This window comes from Muntiacus reevesi, chromosome 1, assembly GCF_963930625.1.
Source record: "Muntiacus reevesi chromosome 1, mMunRee1.1, whole genome shotgun sequence".
Classification (NCBI taxonomy): Eukaryota; Metazoa; Chordata; class Mammalia; order Artiodactyla; family Cervidae; genus Muntiacus; species Muntiacus reevesi.
This window is the reverse complement of record NC_089249.1, coordinates 141,317,710-141,333,008: the sequence shown is the minus strand read 5'-3', so window position 1 is coordinate 141,333,008 and position 15,299 is coordinate 141,317,710. Positions and strand designations below refer to the sequence as shown.

General features: G+C 35.3%; 1 protein-coding gene across 7 annotated transcripts in view; it reads right to left on the bottom strand.

Annotated features, from left to right (window-relative positions):
* Positions 1 to 15,299, bottom strand: part of ITGB3BP (integrin subunit beta 3 binding protein) — a 98,859-nt gene that overhangs the window by 64,391 nt on the left and 19,169 nt on the right. For 5 of the 7 annotated variants that reach the window (XR_010659950.1, XR_010659949.1, XM_065911678.1 and 2 more), the window contains one exon: positions 13,912 to 13,954. Coding sequence is in view for 2 of the 7 variants with exons in the window: in XM_065911678.1 (XP_065767750.1) it covers positions 13,912 to 13,954 (43 nt within the window). In the remaining 5 variants the exon portion in view is untranslated. Of the gene's footprint in view, positions 1 to 6,368; positions 6,460 to 13,911; positions 13,955 to 15,299 lie in introns of those variants that run through there. The other 2 variants (XM_065911707.1, XM_065911717.1) reach the window with 1 other exon arrangement.

The following is a 15,299-nucleotide window of genomic DNA, read 5'->3' as shown; positions in this document are numbered from 1 at the left end:
ATTCTTTACATTTCTGTATACTCCACTAGAATTTATGTTTCTGAAAATAAATTATTATTTCATCTTTATAGTCTAGAACTCAAAAATGTATGATGAATGGATGATTCAAAAGGAACAGTCCAATAAACTTAGCCACATGATTCCACTCAAAATATATTCATTTGTTCATTCATCCATTATTAAATGACACCTATAGTCCCAGTCATTTAGGCTATGCACATTTCAGTTCAGTCACTCAGTTGTATCCAATTCTTTGAAACCCCATGGACTGCAGCATGCCAGGCTTTCCTGTCCATCACCAACTCCTGGAGCTTACTCAAACCCATGTCCATCAAGTCAATGATGCCATCCAACCATCTCATCCTGTGTCGTCTCCTTCTCCTCTCGCCTTCAATCTTTCCCAGCATCAGGGTCTTTTCTAAAAAGTAAGTTCTTTGCATTAGGTGGCCAAAGTAGTGGAGTTTCAGCTTCAGCAGCCGTCCTTCCAATGAATATTCAGGACCGATTTCCTTTAGGATGGACTGGTTGGATCTTCATGCAGTCCAAAGGACTCTCAAGAGTCTTCTCCATCACCACAGGTCAAAAGCATCAATTGTTTGGCACTCAGCTTTCTTTATGGTCCCAAGTCTCAAATCCATACATGACTACTGGAAAAACCATAGCTTTGACTAGATGGATCTTTGCTGGCAAAGTAATGTTTCTGCTTTTTGATATGCTGTCTAGGTTGATCATAGCTTTCCTTCCAAGGAGAAAGCATCTTTTTATTTCATGGCTGCAGTTGTCATCTGCAGTGATTTTGGAGCCCCCAAAATTAAGTCTCTCACTGTTTCCATTGTTTCTCCATCTATTTGCCATGAAGTGATTGGACTGGATACCATGATCTTAGTTTTCTGAACACTGAGTTTTAAGCCATCTTTTTCATTTGGGACTCGGCTAATCTTTCACTGTTTGGGACCTCACTCATAATCCACTTTCTCCAAATACTCATCCTCACACTATTAATTGTTTCCTGTTCTGAATTTCTTTTAAACTTGTTTTCTATAATACTTAATTACCACCCAGCATCTGGCTAACTAATGTACGCACAGGAATGAAACAAATTTTTCTGGCCTCATAAACAGCAGAGAAGAGGTCTAAAGGTAGTATGTGTGTTATAGAAATTTGAAAAGGGAAAATCAAAATGGTCTGCAGTAATCTCACAGGATTCCTGTGAGGAGGAAGGGTGAGGCTTAGATGAGTGAAAACAAAAGGTATGAAAAACCTGAAATCTAGAGATGAAATGGACAGCAAAGGGTGGACCTGGGGGATAAAGGAAAGGTCTGAAGGGTCATGATATGTTGTGAACATTGTAGAATTACACTTTAGCTTGGTTGCTGACTTGAATAGTTATATAATTCTCTACTGTCAATTATTCTTTATTTTTAAGACACCATGGCAGAAATAGTAGCTATGTTACCTTTTCCAATAGTTTTGGTATTAGTTTCAGAATCTATAGCATCAATTATTTTTTTACAGTTAAGATTTTAAATGATAGATACTTTTTTGTATTGGGGGAACAAAAGGCATTCCATTCTTTATTTTATGTATCCACAGTAGCCACAAATGTAACCAATATCTTTTTTAAAAAAATCAAACTATAATATCAAGTTATAGCTCTAAAGCAATCTTTTTCATAAGGTGAAAAGGTTTTAAGTCTCTTTATCAGGTGGCTATTATTACCTCTCTACCTTGAGTTTTCACCTGTTTATATGTATTCAGTCATAAACTATGACATTTATCCAATCCAACCCCACTTTTCTAAGAATTTATTGCCCAGAACTATTTCACAGTGTATGTACAAGAAATGAAAGTCACTACGCTAATGTACATTGATGTCAATCTGTTTTCCTATTTTCACCAAAAATTATTTTTCCAATTGCCAAATATCTAAGCACTGCAACTGTAGCTCATATAATTCTCCTTGAAAACAATTTTCTAGCTTTTGCAAAATAGGTCTTCATGTGTGTACACGTGCGTGCACATGAATATATATATATATATAAAATTTTTGCCCTCACCTTAAAAATACTAAGGCTTCTCCTTTGCCAGCTTTTTTTTTGTGATCTGTGTTGATTAAAAGGGAAAATGTCTGTACACAATTGTAATGTGTGTGTGTGCTTAGTCACGTCCAACTCTTTGCGGCCCCCTGGGCTGTAGCCCGCCAGACTTCTGCCCAGGGAATTTTCTAGGCAAGATTACTGGAGCAGGTTGCTGTTTCCTACTCCAGATCTTCCCAACCCAGGGATCGAACCCGAGTCTTTTGTATTTCCTGCACTGGCAGGCAGGTTCTTTACCACTAGCGCTATCTGGGAAGCCCATATAATGGTAATATACTTGGAAAAAAGAAAATCTACCTTTCTCTACTATCCCACTAAATACTCTGGATATTTATATGTATCTGTCTACTTACAGGCAAAAATGTATCATCTTACTTCTTTTTTATAGTTTAATTTCTATATTTTTATTTATTGGCTGTGCTGGGTCTTTGTTGATGAGGGGACCCGCCTCTAGTTGTAGCAAGTGGGGGCTACTCTTTGTTGCAGTGTGAAGCCTTTGCAATATGAGGCCTTCTCGTTGCAGAGGCTTCTCCTGCTGTGGAGCACCAGCTCTAGGCACATGGGCTTCAGTAGCTGTGGTTCCCAGGGTCTAGAGCACAGGCTCAGCAGTCGTGGTGCAGGGGTTTACCTGCTCCACATGCGGGATCTTCTGAGACCAGGGGTCAAGCCTGTGTCTCCTGCACTGGTAGGTGGATTCTTTACCACTGAGCCACAAGGGAAACCCCAGAACCATACTTCTGTGAGTTCTATTTCTCTCGAAGTTTAACGAAGGTTCTCTAATTTTTAAACTCTGAAGATGATCCTAGAATCCATTTAAGAATTCCATTTTGCCAAACCCCAAACACTGAAGGACTTAACCTACTCAGTCCAAACGTCACTGTACTTTTTGTTAAGGAGGTCGAAGCTTGTGTATTAGAAAAACTAAAATTTGAACATTGATTTTTCTGCCCAGAACAAAAGAAATGAATGTTCTCTCCATAATTTCAAATATATGTGACATCCTCTCTCAATTTCTTTCACAAATTGTAGCCTGCTTCGTCACCTTGTTTAAAGCATATTCTACCAAAAAGTTATTGATTTTTACCTATTATAAACAGTCTAAAAAGTACCAACTTAGGGTTCTTTCAGGATGAAATATGGAATATAATGTGTCTGCTACTATTATTATGAAATATTAGCCTATGCTATCACTGAAATGTTTAAAATACAGGTACTGTAGGTATTTGGACAACCAGAAGCAAAAGAAAAACTAGGGTAGCTAATAGAGACAATTCTTTATAACCTTATACTGGCTAACCCAGTTATTGGAATGACGCACCTAAGATACTATGCATCACTAGTACTTATGGAATTAGATTAGAAAATTTTAAATACCAGTTGTCTCAGGGATTTTTCACAAATTAGGCCTAAGGTCCCTAGAAGAGTCCTAAATATCAACTGTTTTCAGTTAGAGGCTATTATGAATCAAGATGCTAAGAACATTCTTGTATGTCTTTTTGTGGCTATATGATTTTATTTACTTGGAAAGTCCAGGAGTAAAATTGCCAGGCTATAGGATGGTTGTAGATGTATTTTGTATACATGAAATAAAGGCTTAATAGTTCTCCAAAGTGTTTCAGTTCAGTTCAGTTGCTCAATTGTGTCCAATTCTTTGTGACACTATGGACTGCAGCTAGCTAGCCAGGCTTCCCTGTCCATCACCAAATCCCAGACCTGGCTCATACTCATGTCCATCCAGTTGGTGATGCCATCTAACCATCTCATCCTCTGTCATCCCCTTCTCCTCCCGCCTTCAATCCTTCCCAGAATCAGGGTCTTTTCAAATAAGTCAGTTCTTCACATCAGGTGGCCAAAGTATTGGAGTTTCAGCTTCACCATCAGTCCTTCAATCAATATTCAGGACTGATCTCCTTTAGGATGGACTGGTTAGACCTCATTGCAGTCCAAGGGACTCTCAAGAGTCTTCTCCAACACCACAGGTCAAAAGCATCAATTCTTCGGTGCTCAGCTTTCTTTATAGTCCAACTCTCACATCCATACATGACTACTGGAAAAACCATAGCTTTGACTAGATGGACCTTTGTTGGCAAAGAAATGTCTCTGCTTTTTAATATGCTGTCTAGGTTGATCATAGCTCTCCTTCCAAGGAGCAAACATCTTTTAATTTCATGGCTGTAGTCACCATCTGCAGAGATTTTGGAGCCCAAGAAAATAAAGTCTCTCACTGTTTCCATTGTTTCCCCATCTATTTGCCATGAAGTGATTGGACTGGATGCCATGATCTTAGTTTTCCGAATGTTGAATTTTAAGACAACTTTTTCACTCTCCTCTTTCATCAAGAAGCTCTTTAGTTCCTCCTTGCTTTCTGCCATAAGGGTGGTGTCATCTGCATATCTGACATTATTGATATTTCTCCCGACAATCTTGATTCCAGCTTGTGCTTTATTCAGCCCTGCATTTCGCACGATGTACTCTGCATATAAGTTAAATAAGTAGGGTGACAATATACAGCCTTAATGTACTCCTTTCCCAAGGTGTTTATATCATTTTAAATTGCTATCAATAAATGAGAGCTCTAAATGCTGCACATCCTCACCAACCCTTAGATTGTTTTAGGCGTTCCTGTGTTGGTTTTTAAAGCGATTCTGTTTTGATATTGTTATTTAGCTATCTTTTCATGCTGTTCATGGGGTTCTCATGGCAAGAATACTGAAGTGGTCTGACACTCCAAAAGCTGGCTTAAAACTCAACATTCAAAAAACTAAGATCATGGCATCTGGTCCCATCACTTCATGACAAATAGATGAAGAAACAATGGAAACAGTGAGAGACTTTATTTTCTTGGGCTCCAAAATCACTGCAGATGGTGACTGCAGCTATGAAATTAAAAGACATTTGCTCCTTGGAAGAAAAGCTATGATAACCTAGACAGCATATTAGAAAGCAGAGTCATTACTTTGCCAACAAAGTTCTGTCTAGACAAAGTCATTGGTTTTTCCATGTATGGATGTGAGAGTTGGACCATATACAAAGCTGAGCACCAAAGAATTGATGCTTTTGAACGGTGGTGTTGGAGAAAACTCTTGAAGAGTCCCTTGGACTGCAAGGAGATCCAACCAGTCCATCCTAAAGGAAATCAGTTCTGAATATTCATTGGAAGGACTGATGCTGAAGGTGAAACTCCAATACTTTGGCCAGCTGATACGAAGCACTGACTCATCTGAAAAGACCCTGACATTGGGAGAGACTGAAGGTAGGAGGAGAAGGGGATGATAAAGGATGAGATGGTTTGATAGCATCACTGACTCGATGGACATGAGTGTGAGTAAGCTCTGGGAGTTGGTGATGGACAGGGAAGCCTGGTGTGCTCCTGTCCATGGCGTCGCAAAGAGTCACGCAACACTGAGTGACTGAACTGAACTTAGCTATTCTAGTGAGTGGGAATGGTATCACTCTGTGGTTTTAATTTGTATTTTCAATGACAAATAACACTGAATATTTTTTCATTTGCTAATTTTCCATTTATCCATCTGTCTGAGATTTGTAAAGTTTGACAGCTAATAATTTGGGGACTGTTATGTGCCTCAGACTAAGTAAATGTAATGTAGTGATCGTTTCAAATGTGCTTTTGAGTTTTAACAGTTTACAAATTTCTTTTGTGTCAAAAGAAAAAATATGAAGTATCTTTCAGAGGATTGTTCAGCAGCCAACAGGATCTGAAACATCATCTTAAGGCTGCTCTTCTTAAAGTGGGAAATTCTGTTATTAGTGAAAACATGAATGAACCTGGAGAACATTATGCTAAGTGAAATGCAACAGAGAGAGAAAGACAAACCACTTCACGGTCTCACTTATATGTGAAGAAAATAAAAATGTCTTAATTCACAGAAACAGATAGTAGGCAAGCAGTTTTTAGTCACTGGGAGATGGAGGAACAGAAGGTACAAACTTTCATTGTAGGATAAATAAGGTCTGAGGATCTAATGGATAGCATGTTGACTATAACTAGTAACACTAATATATAACTGAAATCTGCTAGAAGGGTAGAACTTATATGTTCTTACCAAAAAAGAAAAAGTTGAAGTTATAGATGGATTGATTAATGAGAACAATCCTTTTACAATGTGTGTGTGTGTGTGTATAAAAAGACACACACACACATATATGTACACACAATGAATATACATGTTCACAATGTATAAATCAAACCATCACATTGTACAATTATATCTCACTAAAGTTGAAGAAATGGAGAAGGAAATGGCAACTCACTCCAGTATTTTTCCCTGGGAAATTTCATGGTCAGAAGAGTCCGGCGGGCTATAGTCCAAGGGGTCACAAAGAGTCAGACACGACTTAGCAACTAAACAATAACAACAAAGGGGAAAAAAGTGAAAGGCTTGGGTCATCCCTTTTTTCTCCCTTTCCTATTTTCTATTTTAAACCAGATCTTTCCTAAAAGCTTGACTCCTACCTTACACAGACATACTCATGCGATTCTTGAGTGTCTCCATAACTTTTGAATGATTTGTGTAAAATAACCTGAAGATATTAAGAATGTCATTCCTTGTGCCAAACCTTATGAGTCAAGACTACTCCTTGATATGATTCATGCCAAAACTTACACTGGCATATGGATGAACCAAATCTATTTAATTTCCTATTAAGAGAGGAGAAGTGGGAGGCTTTCATGTAGAAAGAAGCGGTGGGAAACCAAGAGAGGAAAATGAATGCATATTTAAGTCACTCGGGAGCTTTTATGCAGATACAAAAAACTTAAGTCAAAATATATGTTTAATAAGAGATGGACAAATTAACAACTCCATGTTTTACTACTAGACACCAAAGTTTTGTGCCAGTTCTTGAATTTATAGGGAAGGAAGGATAGCCTGATCCTCTTTGTTCTTTCCCTGATTCCTTCTTCTCATTCCGGAACTACAGAAAACTGAGCTACCTTGACCTTTGGTGACTCTATCAGCAGTGTGTATTCTTGGTTATACCAGAAACTTCCTTTCCTTTCTGCAATACGTTTACTATATGCTTCTACTACATGTTGATCCTTTTTCCCTTTCCTCTTCTCACCAAACAAACTCAATGAATAAAGACACACTGATACTGAAACAAAAGAAGATAAAAAAAATTATGAACACACACACATCTAACAAGAGAGCCCCAAATACAAGGAGCAAAAACTGACAGAACTGAAGGAAGAAAAAGAAAAATAATAGCTGAAAACTTCAATGCCTCATTTTCAATACTAGACAGACCAACTAGACAAAAAATCAGAAAGGAAACAGATGACTTGAACAATACTATATACCAATCAGACCTAACACATATCTATCGAGCCCTCCATCCAGCAATAGCAGAATACACATTCTTCTCAAGTGCACATGTAATATTAGCCAGGACAGAAGATACGTTAAGCAGCAAAAAAACAAAAAAAAAGAACAAAAAAACCAACAAAAAACCAACACTCAGTAAATGTGAAAAAAATTAGAATCATATAAAGAACAGTTTCTAATCACAACAGAATAAAATTACAAATTAAAAACATAAAGACATTTGGAAAATAAATTTATAGAAATTAAACAACATACTCCTAGACAACCAATCAAAAAGGAAATTAGAAAACACATTGAGGAGAATAAAAATGAACCATAACATATATAAACACTTATGGGATGGAAAGTAGTACTCAGAGAAAATTTAAGTGCTTACATTAAAAAAAGAAAGCTCTCAAATTAATAACCTAAGCTTCCACCTTAAGAAATTAGAAAAAGAATAAACTAAACCCAAAGACACTAGAAGAAAAAAAAATTAATATTAAAGAGAAATCAAATGAAATGAAAAATAAGAAAAAAGATCAATGAATTCGAAAGTTGGTTCTTTGGGGGGGGGGGGGAACCAACAAACCTTCATCTAGACTGACCAAGAAAGAAATAAGATTCAAATTATTAAAATCAGGAATGAGGGGCAGATATTACAACCAACCTTGGAGAAATAAAAGGGATAATAAGGGGATACTATGAACAATTGTATGCCAACCAATTAGCTAATCTAGATGAAGTGAACAAATTCCCCAAAATACACAACCCACCAGGACTGAACCAAGGAGAAATGGAAAACTGGAACCCATTTAAAGCAAGTAAAGAGATTAGATTAACTCAGAAAACTTGTGAAAAAGAAAACTGTAGCGCCAGAGAGCTTCACTAGTGAATTCTACCAGCATTTAAAGAAGTGACACCAATTCTTCTCAAATTCTATAAAGAAGCAGGGAACACTTCCTAACTCATCCTATGAGACCAGCATTACTCTGATAGCAAAACCAGACGAACACCTGGAAAGAAAACTACAGCCCAATCTCTGCAGCAGAGAGAACAAAGCTGGAAGACTCATATTTCCTAATTTCAAATTTATAGTAATTAAAAACTTCTTATTTTGAAACACAGCATGGTGATGGCATAAGGTCAGATCTGTAGACAAATGGAATAGATTTGAGAGTCCAGAAGTAAATTCATATATTTATAGTCAACTAATCTTCAGTAAGAGTTCTAAGGCCATTCAATGGGGAAATAATAGCTTTTTAACAAACACTGCTAGGACAAATGAACTACATGCCCCCAACATCACACCATGTCAAAAATGAACTCTATTATCTATTAGATTTTTAACATACATGCTAAAACTATAAAACTCTTAGAAAGAAACATAGTGGAAGTCTGCATTACCTTAGATTGCACAAGCCATCAAAGAAAAAATAAGTTGGACTTCATCAAAATTTTAAACTTTCGTGTATCAAAGGATTCTATCAAGAAAGACAATCCACAGAACTGATGAAAGTATGTGCAAATCATGTATCTGATAAGGTAACAGTGTTGAGAATATATAAAGAATTCTTACAACTCAACAGTAAAAAGACAACCCAATTAAAAAATGGGCAAAGATTTGAAGAGATAATTCTCCAAAGAAAATCTACAGATGGCCAATAAGCACATGAAAAGATGTTCAACATTACCAGGGAAATGCAAATTAAAACCACAACAGGACAGGACTTCACACCCAGTAGGATGGCTAGAATCAAAACGTCAGATAACAGCAAGTGTTGGGGAGGATGTGGATAAACTGGAACCCTTACATACTGTTAGTGGGGATGTAAAATGCTGTAGAAAAGTTGAGCAAAAAGTTTTGCAAAAAGTTAGAATCACCATATGACTCAACAATTCCACCCCAAGTATATAAGAAAACTGAAAACATACTCATAAAAAATGCTGTACAAGAATGTTATATGCAACATTATTTGTAATAGTAAAAAAATGGAAACAACTCAAAGGTCCTTCAGCTGTATGTGTGTGCTAAGTCACTTCAGTCATGTCTGACTCTTTGTAACCCTGTGGACCAAAGCCTGCCAGGCTCCTCTGTCTATGAGATTCTCCAGGCAGAAATACTGAAGTGGGTTGCCATGCTCTCCTCCAGGGGATCTTCCTGACCCAGGGATAGAACCTGTGTCTCCTGCATTGGCAGGGGGTTTCTTCACCACTAGCAGCACTCAAGAATGGAAGTCCATTCTTCAGCTGAAGGACAGATAAACAAAAGGTGACATACCCACACAAAAGAATAAGTTTGAGCCATAAAAAGGAATAAAGTACTGTTACATGTGATAAACCTTGGATAAAACTTGAAAATGTTATGCTAAATGAAAGAAGCCAGTCACCAAAGGCCACATATTGTTATGATTCCATTTATATAATATGGCCAGAATAGGCAAATCCACAGAAACAGCAAATTAGTAGTTGCCAGGGAATGAGAGCAGGAGAGAATTGAAACTAACTGCTAATAGGTATGGATTTCTTTTGGGGGTGGTGGAAATGTTCTGAAATCAGATATAGGTGGTGGCTGCACAATGCACTGAGTATATAATAAATCACTGGTATATACTTTTAAATTATGAACTTTATATTATATGAATGTCAATAAAAATGTTAAAATTTAAAAAGAACTGAACTGTCAAAAAGTATATGAGATAATTGGGAGAATCTGAGCAAAGATGTCCACTTAAGGATTAAGGAATTAATGTTAATTTTGAGAGACATTTTTTTGCAGAGATCATAGCAGAGGTGGGAATGGGGTATAATACTATACCTTTTTTAAAGTCTATCTTTTTGAAATAATTACTGGAGTATTTATGGATGATATGGATGATGTTTGAGATTTGCTTCAAATAATCTACTACAGGGGATACTGAAGTATGCATGGGAACATATATGAAACAATATTAGCCTTGTGTTGATAATTACTGAAGCCGTATAGTAAGCAGTGCATTCTCTATAATCAAAATTCTCCAAAATCAAAAGGCAAAAAAGCGATCAGTATTTGGTAACTGTAGTGAAAAAAGGAATCTATAAAATAATCATTAATGAATTTAGAAAAAAAAACATTAGGAGAAAGACTGACAGAGAATTTTACTATGGGTGAATCAGGCTGGTAACACTTGAAACCAAGACCACTTTGTACTTGTGGAGGTAATGCAACAGGAAATACAGAGACTACCTATGAGGCATTCTTAGCAAAAATATGAACCAGAATCTAATCAAGCCTCTAGCTTTAATGATGTTTTATATGAAATATGAAGAAATGTGAATTGTGAAATAGAGAAATGTGAATAGAGAAATCACTTTTCTGAAGAACACAAGAAAACAATAAAATCTAGAATGTGAAATACACTTATGGAAAAAATATTTCAGTTTTTTCCAAAAGATAAATTATAAGAAAAAGAGTGAGATTTTAAAAGACTTGGTGCAAAAAAAAGACATGATATATAAAGACCATTACATGTGGAAATCTTGCTTGGATCCTGATTTTAACAAGCCAACTATAAAAGGACATTTTGAAACAACCATAGAAATGTGAATATGGACTGGGTGAAAGATATTATTAAGGAGCTACTTCTTATTTTATAAGTTATGATAGTGCACTATAGTTATGAAAGAAGTCATTATCTGTTAAAAATGCACACTGAAGAATATTCTAATGAAATAACATGCGTGAGATTTGTAAAATTCCAGGGAAAAAAAATACAGATACATACACACATATATAAGTATATATGTACATATATAGAGATAGATGAAGCAAAATTAGCAAAATGTTAGTAATTTTGGAAGATGGGTGATGGTTACATGTTACTTCATTGTATTATTGTCTCTACTTTAGTGTATGTTCAAAAATTTCCATAATAAAAAGGTAAGGAAAAAAGCAGGGCAAGAGGAGGGAAGGAGAAGAGAAAGGAGCAGACATGAGCCAGAACAATGAGTGAGCCTACAGAATGTGAGCTGTCATATTTTCTAAGCCCTGAAATCCAATGTTCTTTCTAATTTCAGGAGTTCGGAAAAGTCTTGTCTCAGAGAGATGAGATAATGGGAATAATCAGACTTAGGAGTATCCTACTAATGGTAACAGAGTAATTTCGACTGGGATATGCATATCCAAATCAGCAAACTTCCCCTAAACCAGTACTGCCATTCCTTCTGGCAGAATGCCTATTAAGTTGGCCTTGGTAGGAAGTATGCTCCTTCCCTTCCCATCTGCATCATCTGCTCTCCAGTTCCTTCTCTAAGGTAGCCTGAAAGAGATTAGGTCAAGCTGACTAGGTATATGACCGGTTACAGCTATCCCTACAAATTCATCTGAAATGCCACTGGTAGTTTATTAGTAAAGAATAATTTTCAAATTATTTGTAATAAATTCAACTTTGTCTTTGAAAATTCATCTAAAAACAGTGTTTGAAAGGTAATAACTTGAGCAACCCCAATACTGTAGGTAATGAGAAATCAAAACCTTTATTACTCCTCACTACCCTCAACAATTTGGGAGGACTAGCAAATAGTGGTACTTGTAGTATATACACTATATATGAAATGGAAGATCACAGGGGATGAGCCATACCTCTATTTCTCCTATTAGGGGACTCATAAGGAAAATTACTTCTGCAGACTTGCCCTAACATCATGGAGCATTATCTTCATGAAGGTCCGTAGCCACATTGGGAACACTGGGATTTGCTAGTTCCAAACATCTCTGGGAGAGGAAACACTAAATGTTTAAGATGAACAGACTACACTTCAATGAACTAGCATTTAAGAGCCATCTCCTTTCCTTCAACACCACAGATGTCTTCTTTCAGCATCATGCCCGGTAAGGCAAAATGACCACAAAGTTACGAGTTCCTCTGTAGCTTCAAAGCAATTGTAGGTAAGGTTTTAAATGTCTGATTTTCCTTTGCATGGGCTAAGGTAGCCTCAAAGGAATCACTGGCATATAGGTAGATTCTTGGGAACCAGGCTGCTTCAGGGCTAAATTATTACTGGAAAAGATACATGCATAAATATAGCTAAGGAGAGAAGCCTAGATGTACCGCCAGAGCAAAAGTTGTCAGATCTAAGATAGAGCTGCAAATAAATGATGAGGCAAAAGTACAAAAGCTGAAAATATCAGAAATAATAATAAATATTAGAAATATGTTAGAAAATAGAAATGTTGAAGGCCCTGGCTAGGATTTAAGGAACCTGCATTTAGCAGTTGGTGGCCATGTGGTACTGTCAACTGGTTTAAAGGTACAGAACTGGGCCAAACATAACAATGTATTTTTCTAATACAGGATATTCACTGTTTCACTGGTTACCTTGAAACATCCTAATCTGGAGAAAAACTATATAGAAAGCTATCCATGACAACTGTACTTTATGAAAAGGATGAATTCCTAAATGGTCATTCTCTTTCATTCAAATGGTGTTACCACCTCCCAAAGAACAGTCTTGGGGCAGAGAAGAACTGTATTTCATTTCAAGCTGGACTACTCATCTACCAAAATACCATTCTGACCAAAGAAACAGATGCAAAATTACAGTCACAGCTGCATTCTGTACAGAACAAGTTGGATAATGGTGTTTTAAATTGCTAATTACACCGCTAATGATTTTTTTAGTGGCATTGCAGTATTTTGCCACCTTTGTTTAAATTTTTTAGAAAAGCATCTAGGAAGTTTTAAAAATGGTAAATTGTTAAATACCAGTGAGTCTTCTGAAGAGAAATTCCATATAAAACCCATTTCTTGAAATGGCATTCTCATATGGGATCTCATATAGGAGCCTATTTAGTGACTAGCTATTTATTTTAATTTACTTTCTCATTTATTTGCATTTAAGATTACTAAGGCCATAAGTATCCTAGTATTAGTGTTTGTATCTAGATCCACTGTTGGTATGAAAAGATAATAAACAGATAATAAACTAGCATATGTCATGATATGCTGGTATTGGGAATGTGCTACGACAAGATTTATAAACTGTAACAGCAACAGTACAATTTTATTCTTACTGTGACAACCATGGTGAAAGTTATTACAGTGCTAGTATTTTATGTTTAACCATGTCAGCGAGGTGAGGGGGTAGTTACCTTTTTGATATAAAAATGTTAATGTTTTATTTCAATTTAGCAGATTATAGAATGTACATTAAAGCACTGTCTACTGTTCCATCTTTATTTATCTGCATTTAAGTGGCAAAGTATTTTTTTCTACTAAATTATTTCATTAAGGCTTCTAAATAATTTGTCCCTTAAATAAAAATCTCAAGCCTGCAAAGAATTTCTATATTACAAATTTTATATGTAGAAAATGGTGTGCCAATAACAGTTATGTCACAGGAGTTTTTGATACTCCTTACATTTAGTATAAGAGAAAATTAGCTGTAAAAACAATAAAAATACAATCTTAATATGTTATTATGCAACTACAAACTCACAAGTAAATACTTACATTTGCTTTTAACAGACCATCCAATTTCAGTGATCTTCTAACACTGCAAACAAAATATTTAAAGACATCTTAGATTTAATATGCTTCAAGTAAGCCAAGTATTTAAGAGTAATCTAAAAAGAAATTTTAAAAAAATAATAATAAAAAAAATAAAAATAAATAAATAAATAAAACAAGAGTAATCTGTATAAACAAAGATTCCATTTTAAGTTACTTTCACCAACTAAACTAGAAAACCTATGAAGAAAGCAATTTTTACAATGAGGTAATTGGTTTTTTAATAGCATATATCAAGATGAAATCATAATTAAATATTTAAATGGATTTTTATATATGAGTTGTATATATATGCACTATCATACAATTCAAAGATTAAGGCTATATAATAAAATACTCTTAGTAAAAAATTAATATCTTTGTGTGTTTTAAAATATCACTAATGAAAAATTATAGATAAGAGCAAAATCATTTACATACCTTCAATGGAGATGTTGAAAGCATTTTATTTGCAAAAATAATATACTAGATATTAAAATAAAGGTATGAGCAAGGTGAAAAAGTTTTACACATTATTCTAGCTTTAAACATGATTCAGTGCAACCAGACTATGACTTAACTGAGTAACAGATGCTCTATGTCTTTATAAGTCCCCAATCCATAAGAAACTACTTTTTTGTCTCCTTCACTATACTGATTCAGGAACATGCCAGGCTCTCTCTGTGCAAAATCTGTTCTGCTAAACTGGATGCCCAGCTGTTGGTGACAAAGCTTAGAAAGGAAAGCTGAATATTTATAATACTTTATTTCGTACAGCTGTCTTCTAAAGAGCAGTCATCAACATTTTATTGAAAGCAGATTAAATGCTCAAAGGAGAAAAAGGTCAATATAAATTAAAACTAGTTTTCTCGGTGACAAATGCAGCATTAAAAGTATCTTATTAATCTCTGAGAAAAAGAAATTAAATTACTTAAAATATTAGAGAATTTGAGCATAAAGAAAAAAATTTATTATAGCTTGTATTACAGAAAACAAAACAAAATTTATAGATCCTAGAAAATGACTAGGCATAAATAACTGACTACTGAATTTCAAACAAGTGACAGGAGCAAGAATAGAAGAAATAGACAATTTATAAAATTTACTCAGCAATAAATGTTAAATACAAAAGTTTATCTAGAATAGTTCATTTAATTTTCCTATTATATCTACACCAGCCTAATACATAACATTATTTCTTAAGATTAACTAAATTGGTTTAAAGAATTACTCATATCTTTTAGAAGTCCACTTGAAAGCAATTTAATGTGAATTCTCAATGAAGCAAGAGAACAGAGGTACAAACAAATAAAAATGGCACTTAATTCAAAAAAGCACACGTTTAGTTTTGA